This window comes from Martes martes (assembly GCF_963455335.1).
Source record: "Martes martes genome assembly, chromosome: 6".
NCBI lineage: Eukaryota > Metazoa > Chordata > Mammalia > Carnivora > Mustelidae > Martes > Martes martes.
This window is the reverse complement of record NC_137893.1, coordinates 146366401-146383148: the sequence shown is the minus strand read 5'-3', so window position 1 is coordinate 146383148 and position 16748 is coordinate 146366401. Positions and strand designations below refer to the sequence as shown.

At 50.3% G+C, this 16748-nt stretch overlaps 2 protein-coding genes across 2 annotated transcripts; both read left to right on the top strand.

The window, feature by feature from the left end:
* Nucleotides 1-6719: 6719 nt before the first annotated feature.
* On the top strand, nucleotides 6720-8193 carry LOC308344432 (POM121-like protein 2; the record flags this gene model as incomplete). The annotated part of the gene is made up of 2 exons (XM_080805974.1): nucleotides 6720-8029; nucleotides 8151-8193. 2 exons carry the CDS (start codon nucleotides 6720-6722, stop codon nucleotides 8191-8193), a joined length of 1353 nt encoding a protein of 450 aa, XP_080662100.1.
* Nucleotides 8194-8522: 329 nt separating this feature from the next.
* LOC308344431 (POM121-like protein 2) lies at nucleotides 8523-9767 on the top strand (the record flags this gene model as incomplete). Its single annotated transcript, XM_080805973.1, has 1 exon — nucleotides 8523-9767. One exon carries the CDS (start codon nucleotides 8523-8525, stop codon nucleotides 9765-9767), a length of 1245 nt encoding a protein of 414 aa, XP_080662099.1.
* Between the last annotated feature and the right edge of the window lie 6981 nt (nucleotides 9768-16748).

Sequence of the window (16748 nt, the reverse complement as noted above, 5' to 3'; positions counted from 1 at the left end):
TCCAGATGACTTAAAATAAATAGAAAATAGAAAATAACAAAACACAGAATATTATTTTAAAATAAATAAATAAAATAAAAAGTAAAATACAATGTAAGAGGAATCATGAAAACAAATAACGTGAAAGTGTTAACTGAAACTTGAGTGGATTTAAACACAACAAGTGTGTTATAGGGATAAGAGATTACTGAGTTATTTAATAAATACTTGTTTAGCACTTATTCTGCATACAGCAGTGTCCTAATACTTTACAGATACTTTATTTCTCACAAAGTCCGTGAGATACGTACAATAATTCTTCCTAATTCACAGACAGGGACCAGAGGGACTGAGAAACCAGCCCAGAGCCTCCCTGCTAATCCGCAGCAGGAACGGAATTGACCCCAGGCAGGCAGCCTCTCGCATCCATCCACCCTGCCGGCTGCTGCAAGCAAGCAGCAGAAAAGAAAAAGAGAAATAAAGAAAGGGAGAAAAAATAAAGCAAAACAAAAAGAAAAAGAATCAGTGTTTGGTACACCCAAATGAATAAGAGCTAACACTGAAATAGCAGGAGAAAAATGTGAGGGTAAAGCACATTAATTTGGGCAAGGGACGGATTGATAAGCGTTGTGCGGGCTAATAAACTCACAGGGCCCAGCACAAGATGCAAACACAGGGCCTCTCAGGGAAAAGCATTAGGAATTTCAAGATGATGACAGCAAAACAATAAGCCAAACACAGGGCTGGACCCGGTGAAGCTGACGCTAAATGGGAATAAGAAAAGCTTCCCATGGCCTTAAGCCTCCCTCAAATTCTCAGAGCAGAAGGCTTTGGAGAACACTCACCAAAGGAGGCTTCCGCTGTCCTCGCTGCAGACAGACGCTCCCTCAAGCGGTGCAGGGCCGCCCGGACTGCTCGGCGCACTCACAGACAAGGCTGGGCCTCGCTCCGACTTGTCATCCTTGGGGAACGTGTCTCTGCCGAGTGGATTTGCCCCGATGTGTCCAGAGGAGCCACAGACTCCTTTCCAGACGCCACGTCTTCCTGGCAAATAGAATCATTAATTAAAATTGGAAGGTTCACACCTGGGCACACAGGCTCTTTTTCAACACAGATGAGGCGTAGCCTACTGTATTCCCCAGGGCTGCAGGACTCTGATCGGACTCAGGCAAGTCAGCCACGAACCTCACTCAGCAGCTTTGCTCTTACGTGGGCCTTCCTGCAGCTTCCCAGGGAATTTTTCTCCCTAGAAAACTGCTGTGACAGCAGAACATTTCGAGTGGGTTTATATTTCCGAAGGTGTATGGAAAAGCAAGCCGAAACGCTGTTTCTTTCCACGAGCTAACCCCCAAGTGTCAATAGCATCCCTATTACCTGTATTAGTTGATATGTACAAGATGACCTACTTAGGATTGAAAATCTTTTTATTGTATTTTAATTGCCTTCAGCAACATAAGATTTAATATGACGCAGTATATTTCACTGTGAAAACGGGAATGCCTACAACCACTCTCATCTTCAACAACGCACTGTATGGAAGAAGTCAAACGGACGCAGGGATTTGCACAACATGGCTTATAAAATCAAACACTGCCAGTAGCTTTAAAGCCTCAGATATCATCCTCTTCAATTTCACCTTTCCTTTGTACCCAGAGGCGTTGTTGTTTTAGGGCTCTCATTCTTTCGCTGTTCTTTACAGACATGCCGCAGAGCTCTGCATCACGAGATAGGTCCTTCGGGTTTCTGAACTTGACATTGATGGTGTTAACACTCCCACAGTCTGCTTTGTGAAGCGGGAGCTGGGACTGCAAACCATCCTCCACTCCTCTTTCTTCTTCGGCTGTGCCCTGGGGACCTGGGGGAGGCTGGAAGCCCGGAAGCAGGGAGAAGGGACAGCCTCCATCCTGCAGGTGCTCGCTTTGGGTCAGTGGGCGGCACACTCTCTGACACCAGTAGGTTCCAGCAGCAACGGCTTCTTTGATGTCTGGGGTTGTTTCCCACACTCCCCAAACCAGCCTCATTATAAACCCTCAGGATCACAGCGCAGCAGGCCAGCAACCTCTTCTGGGGACCTGCGTCCCTGCCGCAGATCTTTTATCTTCTCTGGTTGCTGGACACCTTGTACAGGCCTCCTGCCGCTATGTTTTCTCCGCTCCGTGCACAGCCACGCTGCGCTGCAGTTACTCAGGGCCTTTTTGGTCATTCTAACACCGTGGCTTCCTAAAAGTACTATCCCGAGAGAGAAATGGAAGCCACCACTTTCTTCCGGACTGAGTCCAGAAACTGGCTTTATTTTTACTTTCTTTCCAAAACACATACAAGGTGTTTTTTTTTTTTTCAAATGTATATAGCATCTTTCTATGCACAGAAACTGGACCCTCTTTTAGAGGACTCTTTTTTTTTTTTTTTTAAGATTTTATTTATTTATTTGACAGACAGAGAGCACAAGCAGGCAGAGAGGCAGGCAGAGAGAGAGGAGGAAGCAGGCTTCCCGCTGAGCAGAGAGCCCGATACCCGAGCCGAAGGCAGAGGCCTTAACCCACTGAGCCACCCAGGTGCCCCTAGAGGACTCTTTTGGTCAAGGTCAGAGCCTGAGGGCCCTGTGTCCCACCCCTGCCCCACTGTGGCTTTCTGCCTGGCCTCCCTCCGCCTTATCCTACTCCAAATCTGCTTTTCTCTCCAGCATCCCTGCCCTCCAAGGCCTTCCTCCTGCCCCACCCCCATCCCGGCCACCTTCAGCCTCCCTCCCCTCAGGTCTGCCTTCTGGGCTCTACCATCCTCTGTTCAGGAAGTGGCCTTGACTGACCCTCTGTCCTCTTCCTAGGCAGCACCCCTCCCTGGTCTCTCTCCACACAGCCCACCCAGTACCTCCTCGACGTCAATCTTGTGCCTCTGGAAAATTTTCCAGCCACTCTGTGGGTTACATCCATGTTCCTTACCCCCACCCCCAATAGTAGTGGACATGGTAACAGCACCCCTGATTACTGGTTCTTTAAAACATATTTGCTGGGAGCTTCCTCAAAACCAACTTGAGTTCACAGTTCATCCCAAGGCGCTGGGCCTAGGTCCTGGGGAAGGCTAAGTTATGCAGGAGGGCAGATGGATAAATTAAACTACGCTAAACTGCTTGTCAGTTTTGTGGACTAAAACTGTTTAAAAAATTGCCATAATTTCTTGCATACCTGATAATGTTCTGAATGTGTGCATTACCTGCTTAAATAACAAAATAATTACATTCCTGGGATTTACATTTTATGGCACTATTTTACAAATCGCAAAGCAATTTGAAGAGGAGTGAGGCATGGAAGTCTAAGCTCCAAGACAATGAAAATTTATCTTAATTTTTTAAATTAGCAGACTTTATCTTTTAAGAACTGTTTTAGATTTACAGAAAAACTGAACAGAAAGTACAGAAAGTTTCCATATACTTTCACCTCCCCCCCCTTGCACTCCTAGTTTCCCCTCTTAGCAACATCTTGCATTGGTGTGGGACATTTGTTAAAACTGATGAATCAACATCGATATATTATTAGTAACTAAAGTCCACAGTTTATATCAGGGTTCACTCTTCTGCTGTACACTCTATGGGTTTTGCCAAATTCATAACACCATGTATCCCCCATTATAGTTTCATAGAGAATAAACCCCCTGTGCTCCCACTCCCCAAAACTCTGATCCTTTTACTCTCTTAGGTTTGTGTGTTCCAGAATGTCATATAGTTAGAATCACGCAGTAGGTAGCCTTCTTCAGACTGGTTTTGTTCAGGAAGCAATCAATACAGATTTGAGGCTCCTCCTTGTCCTTTCATGACTTGCTAGCTCATCTCTGTTCAGTGCTGAATAATATTCCATTGTAGGACTGTGCCATGGTTTATCACGTTCCTCCATTGAAGTGTTTTCTGGTTGCTTCCAATTCCTGGCAATTATAGATAAAGCTTCTACAAACATTCATGTGCAGGTTTTTGTGTGAACAACTTTTCAGCTCATTTAGGTAAATACCTAGAAGTTTGATGGCCAGCGGGCATGGTAAGACTATGTTTTATTTTGTAAGAAACTTCCAAACTGTCTTCCAAAGCGGCCGTACCATTTTGCATTCCCACCAGCAATGGGTGAGAGTTCCGGTTGCTCCACATCCTCACTAACATCTGGCGTCACCAGGGTCCTGGATTGCAGCCACTCTAACGTGGCCGTCCTGGTATCTCACTGATGCTTGCCTTTGCGATTCTCTCCTGATCCTGATGTCCGAAGTCGGGCGTCATTTCACATGCGTATTTGCTATCCATGTATCTTCCATGGTGACTTACCCGTTTCTAAACTAGCTTTTAAAAAACTCATTGTGAATTTTGACAGGTTTATGTATATTTTGGATACCAGTTCTTTATCAGATAGGTTTTGCAAACATTTTCTCAGTCTGCGGCTTGTCTTTTAATTCTCTTAACAGCGTCTTTGGCTGAGTGGAAGTTTTTATTTTATTTTTATTTTTTGGAAGTTTTTATTTTTAATGAAATCCAGTTGATCAATGTTTTCTTTCAACACCAAGATTTTTAATGTTGTCTCCTTACCTGGCGGGGACCTCTAACTCAGTGCCACTATTGTCAAGCCGTCATGCATAAAGAATGCTCAAAGTGATCTTCTGTTCTTCCCTCTCATTCTCTCTGCACCCCAGCCAAGCGGTTGTCAAAGGATCAAAGTCCACATCCCTACTTAGGCCTCCTTGCCTGGAATCCCGAATTCTTTCAACACCCTCCTTCTTATCTCCTGGCTCCAGACACTGAGTTCAAATACATCTTCTTTGCAACTAACTTTTTTTCCTTTTTAAACTTCCTTTTTAAATAGAAATAGTTTGATTTTTTTTTATGAGATAGAATCTTGTAGAAAATAAGACACAGTGCAGGAAATCCAAAAAGAATTCCTTGCAAACCAACTCCAGTACCACACCTGAGATAACTGCATGTTAGTACTTTGGTCAATATCCTCCCTTCTTTGCTGACCACATCTCTACTTAGAAATCTACAGCTATGTTTTCACACAAATAAAGCCTAGAATTTAAAATTATATGAGGTTAGGAAGAAGCCTTATGTATCATGGACATAGACAAACATTAATATATAAAGGTCTGCCTTATCTTTGTTATTCTATCTTACAGCTGTACTATAATTTATTTAACTAGGTTCCATTTGCCGACATTCTGGTTATTCCCATGTTTACTTTCTCTTAAAAGAATCCTCCCATGGACCCTCTCCTGTCCTCTGCCCAAGATCTGCCCCCTGTCCTCTGCCCTCCCCAGGCCCATCACCTGCTCAGCCTGCCCCCTACACACTAATTCAGGGCCCAGTTTCAAGGTTTTCTCTGTGCTGCCCCTACCCTGGGTTCAACTCCCCGGAGGCTGACCTGCTGCTGGATCCTACCCACCCTTCGCTTTCTCTCTTCTGGAAAGTGAGCAGGGAACTTCCCGGGTTAACTTTAATGGCTGCTCGGTTGCGAGCCGGGGTCGGGGAGCCCTGGGGTTGACCCTGTGGTCACTTTATCTGTGAAAAATTGCTTCTGGCTCAGGATACTTTGGAGTCTAGAGAGGCTGACAGCGCAGAAACCCTCCGGGCAGCCCGTCTGAAGGTCACGATCTGGAACCACCCGGGCCTCTGGGCGCCCAGCAGAGGGGGCGAGAGCAGCCTCGGGCCTTGACTCCCGGGAAGCACAAGACTTCAACCCTTTCCTCTGCCCAGAAATCTCTGCCTCTCGGATCTTCTATTCGGAACCCTTTACTTTTAACTGAATGGAGCAGGGAGGACTTTTCTTTCCCGAGGGCTCTGAAATCGCGGGCAGGGGAAATTCCAGGAGCAGATTCATCCACAGAAAGTCACGAAGGGCTCGAGAAGGGAACCTACTGCGCGCCCGGGAAGAGTGTGCCCTCCAGCCAGTCACTGGAGTCTCCGTCCCGACCCGCTGCTGCCCGGGACTGAGGGCAGCGCCCCGGCCTCGCGGCGCCACCGCCGGCTGCGCCCGGAGCCACTGCCGCGCTCGGCCCCTCTCCACCGGCCTCCCGTCGTCCCGCGGACAACTGAGGGGCGACCTGGATGCGGCCCTGGGGAGAAGAGCCGGGACGGGTCCGGGAGGCGGCGGCGGCAGGAGCTCGTCCTTCCGGCCGAGGACTGGCCCTGGAGGCGAAAAGGTAAGGGCAGCGGGAAAGGAGAAGCGCGGGGAACGCCCGCCGAATCCCCCAAATCAGCGTCCAGGGCTGCTGGCGGCGAGGGGGCCCCGTCGGCTCCCCAGCCCTGCGCGCTCCGAGCGCCGCCCCCACCCACCCCGCGGGGCTGGGACCCCGCGTCTCGCCCCGACTCCGAGGCCGCGCGCCTGGACCCCCGAGTGGCCGCAGCCAGAGCCTGGAGACCCGGCGCCCACTCGACTGCGGCTCCCGGACGGCGCTGCGGGCGCGGACCCAGGCCGCGCGCCGCCCCCCGGCCCCTCCCCGGCGCACGCCGCAGCCGCAGCCGAGAGCGCAAGGCACGAGCGCCCCGCCGAAGCCTCCGAACCGCACCGCAAGCTCCTGGGGCTGCCGGGGCCGCTCTCCTCTGTTCCCACGGGGCGCCGACCTGTGGGTGCCGGGCCTGGGGGCTGCCGAGCGCCCCGAGACCCTCGCACTTTCCTCGCGCCAGGATCCCAACCGTCAGCGGAACACGGCGCGCTCCGACTCCAGCCGAGTCCGTCAGAAACCTGGGGAACCGACCCGCCTCGGCGCCCCGCATGGGCAGTTACCTGGGCAAGCCGGGGTCCCAGGCGTCGTCTCCCGCGCAGGCGCGCACGGACTCGACCGAGAGGCCGCGGAACCGCCGGCCGGCTCAGCCCCTTCATCAAGTCCACCGGCTTCGGCCCGTCCACCGCGCCCACCCGGCCCCGCGGCACCGACCTGCGAGGAGGCCGCCAAACCGGGATCCTGCCAGTCCCATCGCGTGGGCGGTCCATGAGGCTTGGAGGCGCTTTCCCATGGAGAGGTCCCAGAATTCCATCGTGGGGCCTCTTCCCTCAGACTGGTGGGACAGTTACCTCCAGCGGACTATCTGGTCTCTTCGGCACCCCAGGGCAGCAGGGAGCCCGGTGACCGTCAAGATAGCTCCTCCTGAGCGGAGAGCGCTTCCCACCACTTCTCCCGCAGAGGACATCGACTCTGCAGGGTCTTCACCCTCTGAGAAGCCCCCAGACCCGTGTGCAAAGGAGACGGTGCTGAGGGCCCTCAGAGAGTGCAAGAAAGGGAGAGTGCGGTGTGATGAGCCACTGTTTCCCGAGGGCTCGCACAGTGAGAGCAGGAGTCCAGACACCCGACCATCCGCATTTAAGCCCCTGGTGAGACACGGAGCTCTCCCTTCTTTTGTGCCCAGGCCTGGGCCTCTGAAGAGAAGCCTCAAGCCCTGGAACTGGGATCACAGCTTGACCAAGAGGCCCAGCTGCTCCTCCCTGAGCTCCTTGGCCAGCGCACACACAGGTGGCCTGCTCGGCTCCAGAAGAAATGCGATCGCAAGTTCTTACAGCTCTTCGAGAACTTTCTCTGAGCTCTGGAAGAGAAGTGTTTCCAGAGTGTCCCTACAGACACCAGAATGGCCAGTAAAAAAGACAGAAAAGGGTCATCAGTCTCACTCCCCAGTCTCACTGGAATCAGACGGGTCCCCAGAAGCATCTGGCAGCTCTGGGCTGCTCTCTAGTCCTGGGGACCTGCTGGCACCGACCCCACCTCCCCAGCTCGGCGATGCAGACCCTGGAGAGGACCTGGCCTTAGGGGAGAAAGGTGGACTCCAGGGGAGCAATAAAGCGGGAGAGGAGACAACCGACCTCACCACAGACTCTGTCTCTGAGACGTGCTCTGCTCTTCAGCCTTCCCTGCCTCTCGCCCTGCCTTCTGCAGGCCCGGCTCCAACCCAGGGCCCAAATCCACAGCTGGAGAGCCTCACAGAAAGTCGGGAGTCTCCCCCGGCCCTCCCACCAGCCATGGGAGAGGCCGTTGGCGTGGCCCATCCCGCCCTGAAGGAGGGCAGCCCGCTGTCGTCCCAGGGCTGCTCACAGTCAGAGCCCCTTTCAGGCACCTCTTCAGACTCCAGACCCATGTCAGCTTCCATCCTTCTGACCTCTGTTTCTCCCACATCACCGGCCACTGATGCCGCATGGCCCCCTCCATCCTCTCAGGCCGAGGGGACTGCTGTCAGCCCTGCGGTGCTCCCTGGGCTGAGTCCTCTGTCCGGAATGAGCAGCCCAGCGCCCCATCTTCCTGCCTCTGCACCTCCCAAAGCCACAGCTTCTGCGGACCCCACGTCAAACCCCGTGTTGGGGCTCCCACCCAAGAGTGAGATCGGGGTCTCTTCATATTCCACAACTTCAGTGGCCACTACAACATCTTCAAGCATCCTGACTCCCACCTCCAAGCCTATGTTGGACGGCATTGGACCCCTTAAAGCCCTGCCCACGATCGCTCCTTTCTCTTTCGAGCAGACCTCTCCTCTAGCTTCTCCTGCTTCAGCCCACCTCCTCCATGGCCCAGTCAAGGCTCTCTCTGGCACCATGGCCACCACCCCCACAGACCGTTCTTTCATGCCACCATTGGATTTGGGCATCGTGAATGTTACCGGTACCCCGGGCAACACTTACTCCACCCCCTCGACCAGCCACTCCTTCTTTCTTGGGGCTACCTGTGCCTTCAGGGCCAGCTTCACCCCGACCACAAGTTTCGTCTTCCCAGCACACCCACGTACTACTGTTCCTACCGTGCACACGGTCACCATCTTTAGCCAGGTTCTTTCCAGCGCTGTGCAGATGTCCCCTAGTAAAAGCACGGCCAGCTTGCGGGGTATGGGCTGTCCTCTGCCAGCCTCAGCCCTGGTAGCCTCGCCCCAGCCCTCATTACCATCCAGCATCTCCGCTCCCATATCCACACTCGGGTCTCCCTCAGGGGCCGGCTCAGGGCCACTCTTCCCGCTCTCCCCAGGAGCCACTCTCCAGCAGGCATTGGGGGCTACAGGTGGGCAGAAGCAAGGGGCCCCACAACCAGCCCTTGGCCCAAGCCTCAGTAGCCCTTTCATTTTTGGAAACTCAGCTGCAGCCTTCCCCACCCCAACCCCCGCTCCGGCTCAGCCGGCCTTAAGCAGTACTGCAAAGTCACCCTCTGGGGGTTTGACAGCCTTGGCCTCTGCCTATCCCCTCCCTGCCGGCATCTGGCCGAACTTTGGCAGCACTGCGGCAGGGGTTCCCTTTGGTCAAGCAAGTAGTACTGGTTTGGGGGTTGTGGCCCAGACGCACCAGAATGTGGCCTGTGGCTCGGTGTTTGGCAGCACAGCCCCACCCCCTTTTGCTTTTGGGGGGTTAGTGACCCCTATGGACTGTGGGGACTCTGGGGTCAGTGGGACTGGCCCAGACACGAGCTCCAACCCTGGGGCGTTCAGCATTGGAGGAGTGCCAAGTGGGACCCCTGGCGCCATCTCACCTTTTGGAAAGGGCTGGAGCCAGAACAGCCCAGGCCTGACCAACCAGAGCACACCTTTTGTCTTGGGGAGGGCGAGCATTTCTGCAGGAAAATCTATGTTTGGGGGCCCCTGCATGGCCCCCTTTGCTCAGAGCACCCCTGTCCCTGGGCCAGTAACGACAAGCAGCAGCTTCAACTTTGGGATGCCCTCTCCACCCGCCCAGGGTTGTGCCGGGAGAGGAACTTTCAGATCACCAGCCTCTTCATTTTCCATTGGTGCAAAATCAAAAACCCCAAAGAACCGGGACCAAGGGCATTCCCGAAGGCATCATGCCCACAGGAAATAGCCTGTGTCCCCGTCCCCTGATCTGGACATCAGGATTGTGAAGAGCCTTGGGGGTCTTCCAATTCTCTACAGCAAATGTCTCCCAGATCTCGGGCTAGAACTTTATGTATTCACCGCGTGGGTCCCAATCTGCAACCTAGAAGAAGGTGAAGAGCCAAGATATCTAACAGTAACAGCAGAATGAAACTGGGTGGGACCGAACCTTCGCAACTAAAGAACTGTCCCTTCTCGCCCGCTCCTCTCTCTGTCGGGGTGAGAGCGGTCAGGACACTGTCCCGACTTTCTCCTCGGGAACAGACACGCGCCAGGAAGGCAACAAGTACAGCCCACACTCTTGCATTTTTCCGGGGAGGAACAGATTCTCTCTAAACCTTAGCCTGCTCTCACCTGGCCGGAAGAACTCACTCCCTTTCTCGTCCCACAGGGGTGCTCCCCCTCATCCCTCACTGCTTTTTCTTCAGCGAGCGCTTGGAGGAGCTTTGGATGTAATTTGACCTTGACTTGAATTCGATGAAATCTGGTGTAATTGTCCCTGACGGATCAACCCTCGAGGAGGGCACCCCGTGTGCTGCGCTTGCTGTCACTTCCTCCCACCGAAGTGGTTTTAATCTTTTCCCGGGAGAGGTGGTGCTCTGGCCCCTTCCTTTCCCTGCCAGTTTGGCTCCTCACAGACGGGAAAGTCAAGCCTCCGTCTGTCAGACCCTAGTGGTCACTCCGTGTTCCAGAAAAGGGAAACACTCGGCCAGTGTCCCTCCAGGCTCGGAGCAAGTCTCCCGGCCTTCTGCTGTCCAGTCTCCGGTGCATCACCACTTTGTCAACACAACTGTGTCTTTTGTACTCTGAGCTGAGTCTGGAGGAGGAATGGCTTGTAGGAGTGATGTTACCCGGAGAGAGCAGAGCCCCTGTGAGAAGTTTCTGGGGCTGGGCTGATTGTCTAGGGCTGGCAGGACCACTTAATGGCTCCAAGTGTTGATTCCTGACCTCACAACAGGGTTTTGACTTCACGGGCGGACTCCTCAAGAAGTAATAGGGCCTGGAGACGGAGGGCCATGTTCTTCTCTCTCCATTATCGTCATGATCCCTACAGTAGGAGCCAGAAAGGCCCGATTAGGGAGCCAAAGTTTACACTTCATGTTTTCTTTGAATCTGTACCTCCACATTCACATCTCTCCCGGAGAGGACAGGCAGGGCAGGAAGCCTCTTGGACCTGAGACATGGGAGAAAGGGAGACATGTCAGCAGACATCTGCTCTGGAACCAACAGGAGGTCTGTAAGTGAACTGTGACATATTCCTTAGCATTTCCTAGTGGGGGAAAAAAAAAAGCAAGAAAGACTCCCTGAATACATCTATCTCCTGTTTTATGGATATCTTGGAAAAGGTCCAATTGGAACAACAAGCAATCTTAAATTGGTTGATAAAATAAAAATAAATGTTGAAATAAGTACATGCTACAGAAATTACTGTTAAACTCATATCAACAGAGAGGCAGAAAGACGTTAAGAAACTTGCCCAAGTCCACCCTGTTAGTGAAGGCCGATGTGGGGTTTTAAACTTCATAGTTCCAAGGTCTGTGGTCACCTCTCCCTCACGACAGCAGGTCCCCAGAGCTAGAGCTGTACAGCAGGTATGTCTGACTAAATCTCCACGCCGTTTCAGATGTTTACAGCATTCCATGACCCAAGAGTGCCATCTTACGGGGGGGGGGGGCAAGAGTTCTTTCCATGATAATTTAGTATTTATCTAGTCATGACCATATGCCCTGTGTTGTGCTTTGCACCAGACATTCAGAGGCAAAGGACGACTCCTGTCTGGGAAAACTGAGTGGGGGAATTGGTAAGTTAGCCCGTGAGTCCAGTACAAATGCCGGCGGAATGGTAGCGGAGCAAGTCATCTTATTTAAAACTCAGAACTTAAACAAACAAACAAACAAACAAAAGGACTCAGAACTTCAATTCTGTCTTTATGTGTTCGGAGCACCAAGGGGAAAGGGACATTGCAGGCCGAAGGCAGATGTTCACGGACAGGTCTAGAAGACAGAGCAGATCTCTTGGGTTAACTTCCAAGGAGATACCAGGATACTTCCAGGTGTGGCTGGGGAGAAGCCCTGGCAGATCTGGACAGATTGTGGGCAGATCGTGGGGCAGATCATGGGCACATCATGGGGCAGATCATGGGCACATCGTGGGGAGATCGTGGGGCAGATCACAGAGCAGATCATGGACACATCATGGGCAGATCCTGGGTGTGCTTACAAACCACGTGCAGCATGGACAGTGTTCCAAACACAATGGAGAGCCTCAGAAAGATTTTAATCAGGGAAGAGACAAGTTTGGGTTTGATGGTTCTGGCTTTCACGTGAGGAGGAATCGCATGGGGACAGACTGGAGGCTTGGAGACATGGGAGAGTGTGAAGACACCTGCAAACGTTAAAAATGTGGGTTCAAACTAGGTAGCCAGCAGTGACTGCTCACCAGGCAGAGAGAGAGCAGAAATCAAGGAGCAGGGACTGGTAACCGATTGCATGGGTGCGGGCGGAGGAGAGAGGCAGAGTGAAGGAAAGGGGTTGCTGAAGAAGGGGGATTCTTAGCCGTCTGGCTTGGAAGAGTGGAGAACAGTCTGGGCAGAATACACGGAATTTCGCATAGATTGTGAGATGACTCGGGTGTGAAGGAAATGCTCTGCAGGCTCTTCAATCACTCACTCACTCACTCACAAACCACGGGCTGATCGATACTGGTTACTAGGCACTCTTCTAACATGTGGGATGTATCAGTAACAGACTAAGTTCCTATTCTTGTCGAGCATCTCTTCTGGGTAATGATAAACAATAAACCTTCAACACAATAGAAAGTAAGGAGTAGGTGAACGAGATGGTAAACGGCACAACCCAAATAGAGGTCGAAGAAGGATTGAGATGGGGCGGGAGTTTCATCTGCGGTCTTACGAGAAGCTGACAACTGAGCAAAGATGTGAATTCACACGCCAGCGAACGAGGGAAGAGGATTTCAGGCCAGAAGAACTGGTCCCAGGCTCCAGAGTGGGATTTGGGGGGAGGGGGCTTTGGGGCAAAGAAACGACCGGTCGACTCACTTTTAGGTAGTATTATTCTGACCGCTGGCTGAGATGAGACTGCAGAGTAAGAGGGAAGATGGAACATGAAACAGACTTACTTATTTATTTATTTTAACTAGGCTCCAACATGGAACTTGAACTCGTGACTCTGAGATTGGGACCTGAGCTGAGATCAAGACTGAGCCACCCAGATACCCCCATACTTTCTTATTCTTGAGAAAACTAAATTTTCATTGTGATTGTAGTTCTCATTTTTTATTATGCTTTTTTGCAGTCTAAATGAGGTTTCTGCTCCAGCAGACTACCCCAGTAGTGTTGAGACATGTATCTGTCGAATCCAGAAGACAAGATTTTTTTTTTTCTTTAAATCTCAGGGGGCTCATTTTAAAGCAGTCCAGACTGTACCACAGAAAATACAAATAAGTTGAGGGGCACCTGGCTGGCTCAGTCAGTAGAGCCTGCAACTCTTGGTCTCAGAGTTCAAGCCCCATGTGGGGTGTGAAGCCTATTAAAAAAAAAAAGATTAAAACAATACAAATAAGTTTCATATGAAGGAGAAAGAAGGGAATTCTAACCAAGGTGGTACTATCTTTACGGGTGTGGCCAGAGATGAAGCCGACTGCTCAGCTTTGCTACCTCACACAATTCCAGCATTTTCCTGCGGCCGGGGTACGCTTTCTATTCACGTCACCAGGGGCTAGGTTAGAGAGGAAAGCGCGAGAAGGCAGGGTGGCCATGCAGAGGAACTGCGACTTCTTGGACAACATGGAGAAAACCCAAGTCTGTTGTTTGTTTACAGAAGTCGTGAAAAATATTTAACTGGGTGAAAGGACTAATTCTGACCTGTTGAAGAATGTGCTTTCCAGAACAAAAATGTCCATGTTTTAGTTCTGATCTCTCTCAATACACTCCTCAAACCGATATGAAGGAAGTGAATTCCTGGAAGTATACTTGGAAAGTAGATTTTCTCTCCCGGGCTGAGGAGAGCGCCGTCAAGCCTCTCAGGGTCCGCACCCCGCTGAGAATGTCATTCTTTCATGCATGAGGGGCGGCCAGGAATCCTGCCAAGGCTCGGCCCTCTTCCCAACGAGTGCTGTGAATCTTCTCCTGCTCCCAAGGACCACTTCTTAGTCCTACAAATTATTTGGGAAGCTTCCTCTCGTGGCCGCGTGTGCCTTGGCTCCCCGAAGTGCGCACCGAAGGGATTTCTTTTCCTTTCTCCTCTCGCTCCCTCCCCTCTCTTTCGGCTATTATATCGCTGCGGTCCCCTCTTTTCTCAGTACTTCATGAAATATATTTTATGCACAGTAAAATGCATAGATCTCAAGTGTAGACAGAGCGACGAACTTTACATATGTATATCCCGTGGGACCTCCGTTCACATCAAGATCGAGAACATTCCCGTGACTCCAGAATGCTACCTTAGGCCACCTTACCAGTCAACACAGCATCCTGCAGGCTGATTACTATTCTGATTTCGATCACCAGACGGTTTTGCTTGCTCCTGAACTTCATATAAGTGGAGTCATATAGTACATTGCTTTGTGTGGCATTTTTTGCCTGGCGTTATGGTTTTGAGATTTAACTGTGCTGTTACATACACAACAGAACTGATAGAAATGTATTGTTTTTATTGATAAGTGGAATTCTATCTTATAAACAAACCACAATTCACCGATGTAGTGCAAGGAAATGAGATGCCCGATCATGTCCCTAGTTAGGAGAAATATCTGTTAAAGCCCTGCCCGCAGAGTGGTGCAGCAGCAGTGTGCTGGGCCCACACCCCAGGGACTGATGCGTCAAAACTCTCCTCTGCTAGGATGCCTGCATTTTCTTCCCTCCCAGACCTCGGGCGGAACAGGCAAGCTGCAGAATCTAGTTTTCCTTTGACCCCTCCTACGATGCCTTACCGCACTATCTAATCTCTACAGATGGTTAAGTATCCCCCAGCCTTTCTTTTCCGCAAAAGCTGACATCCTCACTCATTTCAAAAGAGAAACAAATCTCTCTCCCTTCTTATTTGGGACGAGGTGACAAATTCACCTTAACTTTCCAATGGATCAGCATTATGTCTTTCAGAATATACACTTGTTTCTAGCTATGGTTTTATATTTCTTAAAAACATTTTATGTGTTTATTTGACAAGAGAGATCACAAGTAGGCAGAGAGGCAGGCAGAGAGGGAGGGGGAAGCAGGCTGCCCCCGGAGCAGAAAGCCCAATGCGGGACTTGATCCCAGGACCCTGAGACCAGGACCTGAGCTGAAGTCAGAGGCTCAACCCACTGAGCCACCCAGGCACCCAGTTTTATATTTTCTTCACACTTGAAAGAAAAATGTTCTCATTGGGGATTTTTGCCTGATGACTCTATTACACTTTACTTGGGCACTAGTCTCCTGCTTCTTTCATTTCCTTACTCAGTCCGATGCGTGATTTATCAGATCAAGTTAATGGGAGTGCTTTGTGAATCCTTCCTAAAGCAAGACATGTTGCAGTAATCACGAAGACACCATTTGTAGGCACTTCATGGGCAAAACAGAAGCAAAGAAGTTAAATGGGAAATGGTAGAGAAAAATGCAAGGGATGTGTTACAACAAAAGAAGTTTGTGCATCAGGATCCCATGGACAGACTCAGAAAAAAAAAACACAGAAGTCTTAGCAAGACATTTGCAAAAATGTGTCTTTGAGGAAAGTTTTGTGAGTAAAGTACTCTGGAGTGAGTTTCTTATAACAAGAAAATACAAATTCCTATAATAATAAGCACCTGAAATAAGAAAAATTGCTTTAAAAAATCACATTGAAAAATGGAAATAAAGAGGGTGGGCGCGCTGGAAGACCAGGGATGGCGGGGGTGGGGGGTGCTGCTTTGATGCCTCACGTTCATGCGTGTGCACTTCGACTCACAGTAGAATGTGTGAGAAGGCGGGAGCTGATATGCCATCATCTAGTAAAGACTGGTTTTCAACACATGCTGACTCCCAGGGGTAACTTTGCAGGGCCAAGGCCAGGCTGGCCCAAGATGGGCCACTTTGGCGTGAAGATTATTTTGAGTTAAAAAGCCATCCAAACCCAGCAGATTCAGGAAAAGCTTTTTATCTCCCCTACAAATGGCTAAATTTGTAGAAATTTGGTAGAGAACTTGCTCCAGAAAGAGAGCTGTTACAGCAGAGAACTATGTTACACCGTGAAACCGGTCTGAGAAGAATCTAGAAGGTTCTCTGTGTCCTGTTGTTTCTGAGTGGACCAGCAAATATTTGTGTCCCAAACATTTGCTCTTTGTCATTTTCTAGAGAATTGCGTTTCATCCCTTCAAGTCCCAGACTACAGTCCACTTCTTAGTTCAGAATGACATATATATGTCATTTTGCTTGGCTGTCCTTGGAACTTCATGTCTGTGTGTGTTCCCTCTATGAACAAGGTTAAACTTTATTTTCTCCTGTGAATCTTTCTCATGTCAATTTGATTCTTGAAGGAGCTTCAAGGGCAGAGGAAATTCTTCCTGCCTGGAGCAAGATATCTGTACGGTCTTAAGATGTCTCCCCACAAACTGCCTATTCATCATGGAAGGGGAAAGTCTACTCATGTGTGACCTTGACTGTGATCAGAATGAACCACATTAATGAGGGGCAATAAACATTGCATGCTTCTTGAGGTTTCTGCCCCGAGAAAGACTTAGTACCACTTACATGGTGTTATGGTTGGGGATGCAAAACCTGGGCCTTATTATGAGAGGAAAAAAATCCCACAAAGTGCAAATGAGAAGTTATTATTTAAAAACAACAAGAACACAGAACACAAAGGGAGCAGTTACTGTACTCTTAAAAAATGGCATTGTCATAAAATACAAAAAGAGGCTGTGAAGATGTTTTAGATAAAAGGAAACTAAAAGGATATGGACAACTGATGTTAAC